Source organism: Spermophilus citellus, assembly GCF_964194105.1.
Source record: "Spermophilus citellus genome assembly, chromosome: 6".
NCBI lineage: Eukaryota > Metazoa > Chordata > Mammalia > Rodentia > Sciuridae > Spermophilus > Spermophilus citellus.
Window position 1 is genome coordinate 39798455 of NC_138187.1, and position 12503 is coordinate 39810957.

Sequence of the window (12503 nt, forward strand, 5' to 3'; positions counted from 1 at the left end):
CCCCTCAACATCACGGTGCCCCCACACTTATTGAGCACTGCTCAGTGGTCTGGGCAGTGGCTGGTATGCTCTTGGGAAGACACCTCATTTTCACTGCCTCAGTGTCCCCAGCCTGTCCTGATCACTGACTGGGGCCTTTTCCAGATGAGCGCTCGGCTGGCTCCCTGCCTCTGGTCAGCGTCTCCCTCTCCACTCCACTGACGGCGGCCGAGATGGCCCCACACATGAAGAGGCTTTCCCGGGGCCAGACTGTTGAGGGTGAGTGGGGCTTGCTCCTCCCAAACCAGCTTGGTGTCCTGTGCCCGTGAGGGTGCCGCTCTACTCTAGGTTCTGCTGGGGCATGAGTCTCCAGGGAAAGCAGAATGTTGGGGGCTCCTGAGGTGTAGGGGATGTTCCAGGGAGAAAGGCCTGGTGGGTAAGGCTGGCAGGGTGGCTGGAGTCTTTTAGAAAGGAACCAAGGCTGGGGTAGAAGAGGTTGGTGGTGCTTAGAGCACCCTGGACATAGGTGTTGAGCTGAACTGAGGTCAGTTCCCACCAGCTGAATGAGGCTGAATGTCCACCAGCTTGGGGGATTGTTCCATGGACGACAGCTGTGCAGCATGGCATGGATGCAGATCCCTGGGCCCCATCAGATTTCAGGGTGTGCACTTGGGGAGCTCCGTTCCCAGGGAACCGAGATGCTTAGGGACTTGTCCCCTCCTGCCTGTGGATTGCTTGAAGGAGTGCAGGAGTGGGGAAGGAGTTCCTCCTGGCCCTCACAGGCTCTTCTGCATGCCTGGCCTGGCCCTCTGTGCCCTCTTAGATCTGCTGGAGGCGCTGAGTGACATAGACGAGATGTCCCGGAGGAGACCTGAGATCCTGGGCTTTTTCTCGGTGAGTAGGGCCAGGAAGAGGGGGAGGGGCCTCTGGAGGAACGCCACCCTGAACTCTGCTGCTTGAGCTCCACAGAGCCCTGTGGTCTCAGGGATGGGTCCCTGTCCTGAGCAATTATAGACAGGTGGCCACAGTGGGCCCACCCTCTGCTCCAGGCTGGACCTGCTGACCATGTGTGCCTCTTGCCATCCAGTGTTGGGAGCCTGGGAAGAAGTCCCTGGCTGCTGTGCCACTGTTCCAAGGCTGAGGGCTGTGGGTGGAAGCCCTGGACAAGGGTCTCCCAGGTCATTGTGTCCTTTCCCCACCCTGGCCTTTGTACAGACCAATCTGCAGCGACTGATGAGCTCAGCTGAGGAGTCCTGTCGCAGCCTGGCCTTCAGCCTGGCGCTGCGCTCCATCCAGAACAACCCCAGGTGAGCCCAACGGTTTCAGAATTAAGCTGCTGCCAAGGTCAGTTTGGCCCACCTGGTGGTTGAACCAGGCTTTCAGACGGGTCAGTTTGCCCTGCCTAGCCAGGGCCTGCCCACGGAGCTCCAGGCAGAGTCTAGGCTCCTTGGCACAGTGGAGGTGCCCAGCCAAGTGCATCTCTTGCAGCATTGCAGCTGACTTCCTGCCCACCTTTATGTACTGTCTGGGCAGCCGGGACTTTGAGGTAGTACAGACGGCCCTCAGGAACCTGCCAGAGTACACCCTGCTCTGCCAAGGTGAGTGCCCCCGTCCAGATGCTAGGTCCTTGGGCAAGTCCTCACTTTTCCAGAGCTGCCTGACCGTGTCTCTCTTACAGAGCATGCAGCTGTGTTGTTGCACCGGGCCTTTTTGGTGGGCATGTATGGCCAAATGGATACCAGTGCCCAGATCTCCGAGGCCCTGAAGATCTTGCACATGGAGGCTGTGATGTGAACCTGCGGCAGCCTGACCTGTCCATCAGCCTTAGTGCCCTTGGCACCTGAGCGACTGAGGCCAAGCTCAGGAAGCCCACTCCACTGGTGGTCTTATCTGGGAGCTGGCCAAGGCTGGGCAGGGGCTGGAGCAGCACTGTTGGGCTAGCAGCTGACTTTTGGGGACAGTCCGCTGAGGCTACACCACCCCCCAGGTCATAGCTCAGCTGCACAGCCACAGGGGACATGGGCCAGCACAAGGAGAGACTAGTGTCTGGGCGAGGCACTCCAAGGGCTGGTTGTAAATGAAGCTTTCTGAATTTGTGTGCTGACTGATGTCCTGTGTTGCGCCTGGCCAGCGTGGGCCTATGCCCTGCCCTTGTTTCTCCACCACTGAGGTGTCAGGCAGTTGAGCAGGGTCCTGGGAGGTGAAGAGCAAGGTTGGGCCCCAGAGCTCTCCTCATGGTCCAGCCTGTTCCGCGGGGATATGTCCACACCAGTCACTGCCTTTGGCCTCCTGTAGTGTGACTGCTGGAGTTTTGTGCTCAGGATCAGCCTTTTCAGGTCACAGGGCTGCATAAGGTCTAGGGAGCCGAGCAGTCTCCCCTCTTGCCCCAGAGGGGTGCCCTGAGAGCCTCGTCTTGGGTGTGTCTCCAGAAGCTGAGGGCAAGGAGCTGGTGCCAGAGCAGCCACATAGCCAGTGGCCCTGGCCCTGTCCTGTGCTCATCAGTGAGCCTGAGGAGCTGAGGTTCAGCAAGTGTCCACAGGGGGAGGCTGTGGGGCTGGTATGGGGACATGACAGAGTTGTGTTTCAGAGCTGTACCCCTGGCATTTCTCCCACGTGGTCTCCTTGCCTTCGAGGTTAGGATTGAAGCCATCGGCCCTCCACCCTTCAGCAGCCAGAAGCTCATCAGTGCCAGAGGGGTGTGCTCAGTCCAAGGCTCCCCTTGGCACCAGCACTGCAGGGCAGGCAGCACTCAGGCAGATCCAACCTGGCTGTGTGGTTCCCACTTAGGTTTACTGTCTGAGGCCACCAGGGGGCGCTATGGCTAGAATGCAGCTCAGGCCCTCTCCCAAGCCTGGCTGGCAGAGGCCAGAGGTTCTTGAGGTGTCCTGTCTGGAGACCTTCCCAACCCAGGTGCACAGAGATGTCCCAAGACAGTCACATGGGCTTAGGATCACAGCCCATCCTGTTTGGCCATCAGTCCTAGCCTTCCCTCCCATGTCCACTTCCTGAGGGCCTCTAGCCTGCCTCCATTGCACCTGCCTGCCCACCCCTCCTCTGGAGTCTCCTAAGGCAATGTGGGTCTGAGGTCTGGGGTGCCCAAACATGCTCACCTGAGGTGGGCTGGGGCGCTGGAGGAGGGAGGTTGCTCTGGGAAACCCAGGTTGGCCAGGAAGTAAGGATAAGAACTACCAAGTGGCCAGAGGCTGAGTGGTCCCCACTGCCAGCACTCAGGGCTTCCCTCCTACCAGCCTTGCCCTCTGTGCTGCAGGGTCCCCTACACAGCCCAGTGTGGGAGCTGGTCTCTGGCATCACAGTTGGGGGTGATGGTGACACCCCTCCCACAAGATGGGGGCTCACTTGGCATGGGGCTGGTGTAGAGAGGTCACTTCCTGCTCCAAACTACTTAGTCTTCACCTCATTCAGAGTCTGCCCAGGTGACACTTGGGGGCCAGGCTGCCCCTGGTGCTGCTGGTGTCCACCCTCCAAGCCCTGCCAGTCCTGCATGCTGCCCTTGGAAGCCATGGGCGTGCTGGGGGGAAGCAGGCTCTTCTGGTGTGTGCTTGTTCTTGGCTTTCCTGCCTGGTACCTCTATTCTTGTGAGGCTCTGGCCAGGGTGCCTGGGGCTGGCACGGCTGCCCTGGATTGGAGTGCCAGCCCCACCCTGTACAGAGGAGACCAGAGAAGGGTGGGGTTTCCTGTGCTGCATGGCAGGGAGGCCACCCGTTCCCCTCCCCGGACCACCCATGTCCTGTGCCCTCCTGCCTTGCCAAGGAGGGCCCGAGCCTGGTGGCTGGGCATTGCCTTTGCATCACGTCATTTTGCCCTGGACTTGGATAATGGCTGTGTCCTCTTACCCCCAGGACCAAGCCACCTGGCAGGGTGGGTGGCATGTTTTCATCTCATGGCTGAGAAGAGGTCCCCAGAAGCTTGAGAAGGCAGCGAGGACATGGTGGTGGGGAAGTTGAGGCTGGAGCCCACGTCTGTGTCCCTGTCACTCTGTCTAAAGCATTTACCCCTCCTGATGCCATGGGTGTGCAGGGGGGAAACAGGCTGTAGTGGCACCAGCAGAGACAGGAAGCTGGGGCCTCCCGCTGGGCAGGCCAGCATCCCACCTAGGCCTGAAGACATCCCAAGGCTGGAGCAGCCCGGCCTCGTCCTGGTCCACCTTGGACCTGGCCTCCCCTGGCCCCTGGCTTATTGCACGTGTTCCATGTGTGACAGAAGGGGAGGGCCAGGGGCCGTGGACACAGGCATTGTGCAGGCCTGACACGAAGCAGGTGCTCGTGAAGCACTCGCTGCTGCTTCAGACCTCGCCAGGCCATGCTGGTGTCTGTCGCACAGGGAGATGGGCTCCAGGAGTTGGGGAGGTGGGGGGTGGGGCCAGGTCACCAACTGATGAAGGGCAGGGCTGCCTCTGGCATTGGGAGAAAGAGCCCAGACGCCCCAGGACTGGTCCTGCTGGGCTCAGGGCCTGGTGGCTTGTGCTGAGGGGAGGGGCCATCTGTGCCTCATGCTGGGCAGTGATGCGGATACCTCTCAGTCCTAGGGTGTGTGCAGTGTCACACAAGCAGTGGGCAGCATGTGAAGTGAGTGCCCCTCAGTGTCCCTGTACTTACCCAGTCTCAGGACAGAAGTATCCAGTCCTGGCTGGGGGGGTGTGGTCCACTCCCATCTGATGGTGTGAACTTGGAGCCCACTGTGTCCCCTGTGCCCAGATTCCAGTCCTGGAGGCCAGGCTGCCTCCCCCAGACCTAAGCTTGGGGCCTTTGCCCCACAGGCCAGAACATGACTCTGGGAAGGTCAGTGTGTACCAAGAGTGTCACCAGCAGAGCCTTCTCTCCCTGTTTAGCACCCCAGACCTGTTGCCGCTGAAACCCAAACTCGACCTTCCCTCCCTCGGTGGGGGGGGGGGATGTTCTTCAGAGCCTGGTCACCTGCTGGCATAGCTTGTGTGCTGCCCCAGGAGGTGGAGCAAGGCTGGCTCCAGGGCCTCATGGGGCTGGTGGGTGAAAGGACAGCCTTGGCAAGCTCGGGCCACTGCTGAGCCTGGCTCAGAGCAGCTCATGGCACCCACGCACCAGGAGGAGCAGGGGCTAGAGGCTCAGGACCGAGGACTTGTCTCAGTTCCCTTTCTGGAGTCCATTTCCCGCTCATGGATGCGCTGCCTGCGCACCAGCCTGACAAGGCAGAGGGGGCAGCTAAGCCAAGACATCCCTGTGAAAGGCCAGGTGCAGGGTGGCAGGCCATGGGCACTCAGGTGAGGAGCACATGTGCTGAGCAAGGACACAGTGTGCCTGCCAGAGGTGCGCCCCCTCCCAGGGTGCTGATGCTCCCATTTATGGTACCCAGGGCAGACAGGGCACCTGGCACTCACACCAGGTGGACAGCTTTGATAGCCCCTGGAGGATGGCCCAGCATGGCCACAGCATAGAGGAGGCCTCTTCAGGGTGTCTCAGGCGGGGAGGGCTCTGCAGGGCTGGGCAGGACTGGAAGGGAGCTCTGAGCCTGTGTGGGCAAATCCATGGTGGAGTCAAACCTGTGAGCAGAAGATCTGGTTGGGGGTGGGGTGGCGGGGGCTTCAAGGGCAAGGTGTGGAGGTGGTAAGAGGGCGCCAGCCCTGGATGGTTATGCAGAATGTGGGAAGGCCCAGGGCCGCCAAGGCTGGTGCAGTCCATACCCTCTGCCTGTCCAACTCCTCCCCATGCCACCTTCACAGAACCCCCAGCACAAGCCATGGGGGCCCCTGACAGGAGCTCGGTGCATTAGGTGGTCATCTCTTCCAGGATGGCATATTCCAGTGGTGCTGCTGTGGCGAGGTCCCCCTGACATGGGTCAGCAGAGCCCAGGGTCCCCTGCGTTCTGAGGAGGCCAGTGGGTGCTGAATTGCGCACAGGCAGGGCCCAAGGGCAGCACTGCAGCCTGCCCCTCCCTGTGGCCTGGCCAGCTCTGGGCTTCCTCAGGTGGGGGTGGGGGACAGGTGAGGTGTTGCCACCTGACAGCTCACATGGCTCCCTCACAGCCTCAGAATAGGCCTTTGGGTTTCATTTTCAGTCCTGGGTGGACTTCAAACGCTCCAGGCAGATGGCCCTGAGCTTCACCCATGAGATTTCCCTGGCACGTGCCCTAGGAGGCTGGCATTGGTCCCACATTGCAGGTGAAGGCAGGGAGGCCCCCACTTTGGTCCAGGGTCACAGGAGGGGTGGGGAGCAGGTGGGAGGCTGTGGGTCTCAGGTCCCATGCTGCCCCTCCCCTTTCTTCCCATAAGCAGCTCAAAAGTTCTGACCCTAGCAGGAGCTGGCTGGGAGCATGGGGTCATTCTGGGTGTCTGGGGTGGGGTGTGCTGGAGGCCACCAGGGACCTTGGCCCTGCCCTCCTGGGAGGTGATCTGTGAGGAAGCTCTGGGGATGTTTTCTTCCCAAGCCCCTCAAGGGTCCAGACCCAAAAGGGCGCCTTCCCAGTGCCAGGGCCAGCTGGGACCACGGAGAGAGGTTGGATGCCACAGGCCTCTGTCTGGGCACTGGAAGTGCCAGCGCTGCCTGGGCAGTCAGGAAAGGCTGCTCAAGGAAGTGGCGTGGACCTTGAGGGGTGAGTAGGGAGCGAATGGTCGGGCTCCAGCTGCTCCAGGTGGGGAGACCAGGGCCCAGAGGGGCAGGAGTCAGGGAGGAGCCACGCACTCCTAAAATGGGCGAGGTTGAGGCCACACACAGGGCAGTCAGGGCAGAACTTCTGGTTGCAGAGCCCAGGCCAGCTGGCCAGTAGCAGCTCTTAGCCCTGGGCTCCTACTGATGCCACGAGTCCTGAGGACACAGGTCCTAGGAGGCTGAGCTGGAGTTGAGGTGCTATGGAGGGGGTGCTAGGTCCCTGGTTGACTTACCGTCTGTGCCCCCGGGGCTCACAGTCCAGAGTCCAGCCAAAGCCTATGGCTACAGGAGCTGAGGGGCAGCCAGGTTGAAGTCAAGAGTGGTGTGGGCAACCCCGAGACAGTCCAGGCCACCAGGGTGCTTGCCAGTTCACCTATGCAGCTGTAAAACGGGCATAAAGATAATACCTGAGCTTTAGCATAGTGGCTGTGAGGACTGCTCAACCCTGGCCTCCATTATTACATGAACAGAGAGACGCTGTAATCTGGCCAAGGACACACAGCAATCAGAGCAGGCTGAGCTTCTTCCATCCGCTGGGTCCTGTTGCCTGGTGACCCCTTCATCAGCCCTGTGCGCTCTGTTTACTGGGAGTGTGGCAGGCCAGGCCCCATTACAAGGGGTTCCTATAAATGGCGTGAGGAGGATTAATAATGTATTTATAACACATCGTCGTGGTAGCCGAAAATGATCTATAAATGTGCGGTAAATGTTTTATAATGTTTTTGTAACCCGTTATAAATGATAAATGGCGGACTATAGATGCCGGATCAAATATTTATAACGCATTGTGCGCGATGCTGGGCTGCTACAGTTCAGGAAAGCCATTAATAATAAAGTGGATGGAAATGTAAAAGTTGCCGACAGGCCCAGCAAAACCATTTATAATGAAATGTAAAATTTGGCTGTTGGAAGCAACCCGCGGCCCCAGCCCGAGCACTGGCCAGCTTCTCCTGGCGGCCGGGAGGAGCAGGGTCATGAATTATTTGTGAAGCGTCGGACAAGAAAGTATACTACCCTCAGCACGCCACCGAAATATGCTATTAATATACCCAGGGTGGCCTGCATTATGCATCGGGCCTAATTAATTAATGGGGGGCCCTTTAACATGGGTGTCATGGCTTCCACGCTCTCTCCTGTCCGGGGCCAGAGCCAGCTTTGCTGTCCAGGATGCCTGAGTGGCCTTGGAGATGGGGAAGCCTCCTGTAGGCGCTCCAGGGTGAACTTGGTGGGACCCCCAGCCATCCACAGGGAGCTGTGGGCCAGGCAGTTGGGGAACCACTGTGCAGCACAGCTGCCTCCTGGGGCTCATTGGGAAATGGGGGCTCTGAGAGGTCCGGCAGGAACTGCTGCCCACGGGGGACTTCCTCTCACACCCCTCTGTCCGCCCTCTTCCGTGGACCCAGGTGCTGCCAGACCCGCTGCACTTGCACGTGTGTGGTCACCACCCCACTGGGCTCGTTGGGGTCACTCTGCAGGCCCTGCCCCACCGCGCCCCACCCCACTGGAGCCCCCCTGGGTGCCATTGCTAGCGCAGCCTGCAGGAGCAGAGCGGTGGGTGGGTGGGTGGGCCAGGGCTGCTGCGGAGATGAGTGATGCTTCTAGTCCTGTCCTGCCAGTGACGAGTTGCGATTCCCTCCTTCCCAAGAGGCCCCTGCATCACCTCTGAGAGGGGCGTGTGGAGGCTGAAGCTGTCTGGCCTGGAAGTCCTGCCCACAGTAGGGCTCCCCAGCCCTCCTCCACGCTGACCAGGGCTCCTGCCTGGCTGGACAGGAGGCCTCTGCCCCTCCGGGAACCTCTGTCTCGCCAGCCACAATGAGGAAGGTGAAGAGGGTAGAGGCTGGGGTACTGTCCTGTCCCTCCCCTGTTTATCTTGTGGGTCCCAGTCCTCATGTCTCCCGCCCTGGAAAGACATCCCATGCCCTCTGGCCTGCACAAGGTCCACCATCTAGGTGCCACACATCTAGGTGCTTCACATCGGCTAGGAGGTGGGGCTTTCCCCGCCTACAGGGTTGCCTTGGAGAAGGAGAAAACCCCAAATCAGGTCATTCGCTCCCATCTCCCCTACCAGACTGTGAGCCTCTGCGTGGGGGCTTGGCCGTCCACGCTTTTGCTGATCACCTGCTCTGTGCATGGTGCTTTGCCGGCTGTTGGGGACACCGCAGGGATTGGCAGACAGTCCTGACCTCACAGGGCTCTCCTGAGTGTCAGATGATGCAGAGCAGGTGGGGTAGTGAGGACCAGGGGCTGGGGAAAGGCCTTAGGAGGGGACACTTGAGTGAAAGCTGAAGGGGGTGGGGCAAGCAGGCAGGCACTTGGGAGAAGGGGTCTCCTGGGCAGTGGCCAGGAGGAAGGCTCAAGGTGGGAGCGCAGAAGGAGGTGCCAGAGAGCCCAGGACTAGTGGCAGTGCCAGGACCGTGCTCTTGCAATCTGAGCAAGGGACCCGGCCTCACTGTCTGGTTGAGTTGTGTTGAGGCTGGACCGTGGGCCAGGCAGAAGCTAGGCCATTTGAGAAGCTTCCCGGAGAAATCCAGGCAGAGAAGATGGGGTAGGGACAAGGCTGGCAAGGAGGTGGCGTGCGGTGCGCAGGCCCAGGAGGTGTCCTGAAGGTCGAGTTCCCGACCTCCCCGGATTGGACATAGGCAGGACAGGGCCAGGAGGTGAGCGGCCAGTGGGCAGTGCGTGGGGCAGCGTGTGGGGCTGTGGTGGGCAGTTTGGGGCCCAGAGTTAAAAGTTCAGTTTGGGAGAAGTTGAGCTGGAGGCACGCAGGAGCCGTGAGGGAGGTCCTGGGCACAAGAGCCACTTGGAAAGGCCAGGAGTAGACACTTGGGATCTGTCACAAGGGTGTGAATTTAGTGCCATGTGGTTGCCAAGGGACGGAGAGTAACAGAAGGTGGAAGTCCAGGATGCAGAGGGGACCCGGGGTGGGGTCCCACAGGAGGAGACACTGTTCAGATCTGGCCCAGAACCACAGGTTGATGGCAGCATGAAGCAGGGCACCCTTGGCCAGAGTGGGTTGGTGGACGTGGTGGGGGCAGGGACCTGTCTGAACAAGGTCCAGGACATGGGGAGGAGGAATGCGACAGTGAGTGTGGAGGGGGAGCAGGTCTGGGAGGTGACAAGTTTTCTGCTTTGGTCAGATGGGAGGCTGGTGGGAGTGGTCTGTGTGGGGGTCCAGTCTGAGTGACAGGAGGGCCTGGCACCCCGTGTTCAGGAGTTCAGGAGTGCTGCAGGGGGAGGGGAGGCAGAGCCACAAGCCCATGCAAGGACAAGGGGTGTGTGTGGACATCTCTGGGGTCCCCAAGGAGGCTGCTGATTTGAGTGGGATGAATGGAGGGTGGCAGCAGCCAGGGAGGAAGAGAGGGTGGCCTGGTGGGCAAATGGCACCCCGTGGGGTCCTGGCTCTGGACTGAGTGAGGCGGGTGGCTGACAGGGCACTTTCATGTGCTGGAATGAGCCTGGGAAAGGATGGGGTCTGCAGAGCACTGAGACCTGGCCAAAGGAGTGGTGGGGCCAGGGAGGGCTGAGCAGGGAGAGGACACCTGAGGAGGCACCTCCAATGAGGCTGGGTGAGAGGTGAGGCTCAGCCTCCCCCAGTGTATTCTTGTTCAGGTGGCCAGGGATGAGCGGATGGTGGTGCCTGTTGTGCACTGTACAGCTCCAGGGGCAGCAGAACGAGGCCTCCAGAGTGCTCAGGGTGTGACTGGCCTCTGTGCTCCTCCCTCCCACGCCTGCAGTCCTCCAACTACTTCCCCAGCCTGGCCATAGACCTGCCACTGCACCACGCGCCCGCCTGCTCCTCCTCCAGCCCTTAAGTCACAGGCTGGAGAAAGAGCAGGTCACCCAGCCTGGTGGCCACATTTTGCAAAAACTGCCACGTGCAGGTGCTGGAAAGCCTGCGGGGTACATGACACTCAACAGAGGACTTTGGACTTGCTGCCACAGGCCATGGGCGGGTGACCTTATTTCATCTTTATGTCAAACACTTCAGTGAGTGTCACAAGCACACCAACTGGACTTGTCCTCCTCCTCTTGGCGTGTTTTCTGAATCTTCTACAACAGATAAGGATTGCTTTGCTCAGGAGACAATTCTTATAACTTCTCCCAGCACTGCCCCTGTCTCTTGCTCGCTCTATGTTGCCTTGTTCTCTCTGGTGTGGGGTCTGTGTATCTATCTATCCCCCAGCCCCGGCTGCAGGCTGGAAGCAGCAACTTTCTTGAGGCTTTGGTGTCTGGAGCCCACACCCCAGCGCCTGTCTTGCTCACATAGCTGATACCTGTTTCTCATCCCCAGGCTCAAGTGTGAGCACATGATCTGCATTCATGAGTGCCTGGTTCTGAGATCCCTTGGGAGGAGGGCCTCTGAGCTTTGCAGACAGACAAGGAGACCCAGCAAGGAGGTGGCACAGAGCATAGGACACAGTGGGAATGCAGAACTCGGATCAGCCTTGCGGGTGCACAAGGCCACATGAGGACCTGGGACCAAGGAGGAGCACAGTGGTACCTGAAAGCCTTCAGGGGCTGGGGTCTTGGAGGAGTGTGGAGCCCAGCACAGTAATGGCAGAGGCTCAGAGTCAGAGTGGAGCACCCAAGGTGTGGCCAGGGTGGGGCCCTGATAAGCAGGGCCTGGCAGGACCAAGTGAGGCCTGAGGCCTGATAAAGTATGGACTTTATTCAGAGGGCCACCAGGTAGGAAAGAGGCTGCTAGAAAGAGTGCTTGGGCTGCTGGGCCCCAGGGAGCTGGCCCAGTCGAGGGGCAGGATGTGGTGGTCTTCACTGTAGGGATGGCAGTGCTGGGCAAGGGCCAGGGGAACCAGATTGGGAGTGTCCTGGCTCCTGGCTTGGGGACCGTGGAAAGATATGCTGTGTGAGGTGCTGGTAGGGACATCTTTGGTGGCTGCCACTAATGCTGCCTCCCAACTCAGTCATCAGAGGAAGCCCTGGAGGCGGAGTATGGTGGGGACCTGTGAGACAGTTTTCCAGAGAGCGCTGGCCACCACCTTCTCGGCCCTTCACCCAACCCACGCCCTATCTGCACACACTTCGTGGTTGCTCCTTCCTTACCAGCTTTTCCGGTTCTCCTGACCGCTGCCCTCAGGGTCGAGAAAACCCAGTTCCAGGAACAGCCCTGGGTGGCACAATGTTGCCCTTGTCTCCTCCTGGGAAATCCCTGGTGGGTCAGCAACTTTGGAGGGCAAGGGTCAGGATGACTATCTGGGGTAACAGTGGGGGACCCCTGTTCTGCACCTGCTTGCATGCCCCTGGGACGGGGAACTCACCATCCACGTGGGCTTCACACAGCTGGGCAGGAGGCGGTCCCCACCTAGATGCCTGCTCAGAGCCCTTGTGTGGCTTGGGGTTGGAAGACCTGTTTCTGCTCTTTCCAGTGGACCCAGAGAAGCTGCCCTGGCTGCCTGCCAGGGGTCAGTGTCAGTTTCGGGAAAACACCTTCCTGCCTCAGGCTTGAACAAGCCCTGGGGCAGCCAAGCTGGTGGGTCATCTCGCATTTCTTGGGTTAGTCCGGTTCACAGGGTCTGAAGAACGTGGTGGAGAGCAGCAGGTGGGGTAAGCCCTAAGCCCAAGAGGCGCTTTCCTTAATTACTGGTGTCAAAGAGGCTCAAAATGGGAAATGGCATCTCTAGCCCTAGAGACAGGAGAGGTGGGCCCTGGGGATGTCCCCACCCCGCCAGTCTGTCTTCTGACCCCTCGCCTGGCATCTCGGCGGGCATGCACCGGGAGTGGAGAAACCAGGCGGGAAGTACTTCGAACACCCTGGAACAAGACGCCTCCTGCTCCCCAGGAAGCTGGGTCGGCTCCAGCCTCAGTTTCTCCATTGGCCCACTGTCCTTCCTTCTGGAGGGTGGCAGAGGGACGATGGGAAGTGGG

General features: G+C 60.0%; 1 protein-coding gene across 2 annotated transcripts in view; it reads left to right on the top strand.

The window, feature by feature from the left end:
- The window catches only part of INTS1 (integrator complex subunit 1), a 32628-nt gene extending 30553 nt beyond the window's left edge, over nt 1-2075 (top strand). For both annotated transcript variants that reach the window (XM_081299620.1, XM_081299621.1), the window contains exons 43-47: nt 145-258; nt 803-873; nt 1195-1286; nt 1468-1577; nt 1658-2075. In XM_081299620.1, coding sequence (XP_081155746.1) covers nt 145-258; nt 803-873; nt 1195-1286; nt 1468-1577; nt 1658-1773 — 503 coding nt within the window. In that variant the 3' untranslated portion in view covers nt 1774-2075. The remainder of the gene's footprint in view (nt 1-144; nt 259-802; nt 874-1194; nt 1287-1467; nt 1578-1657) is intronic.
- The last annotated feature ends 10428 nt before the right edge of the window (nt 2076-12503 follow it).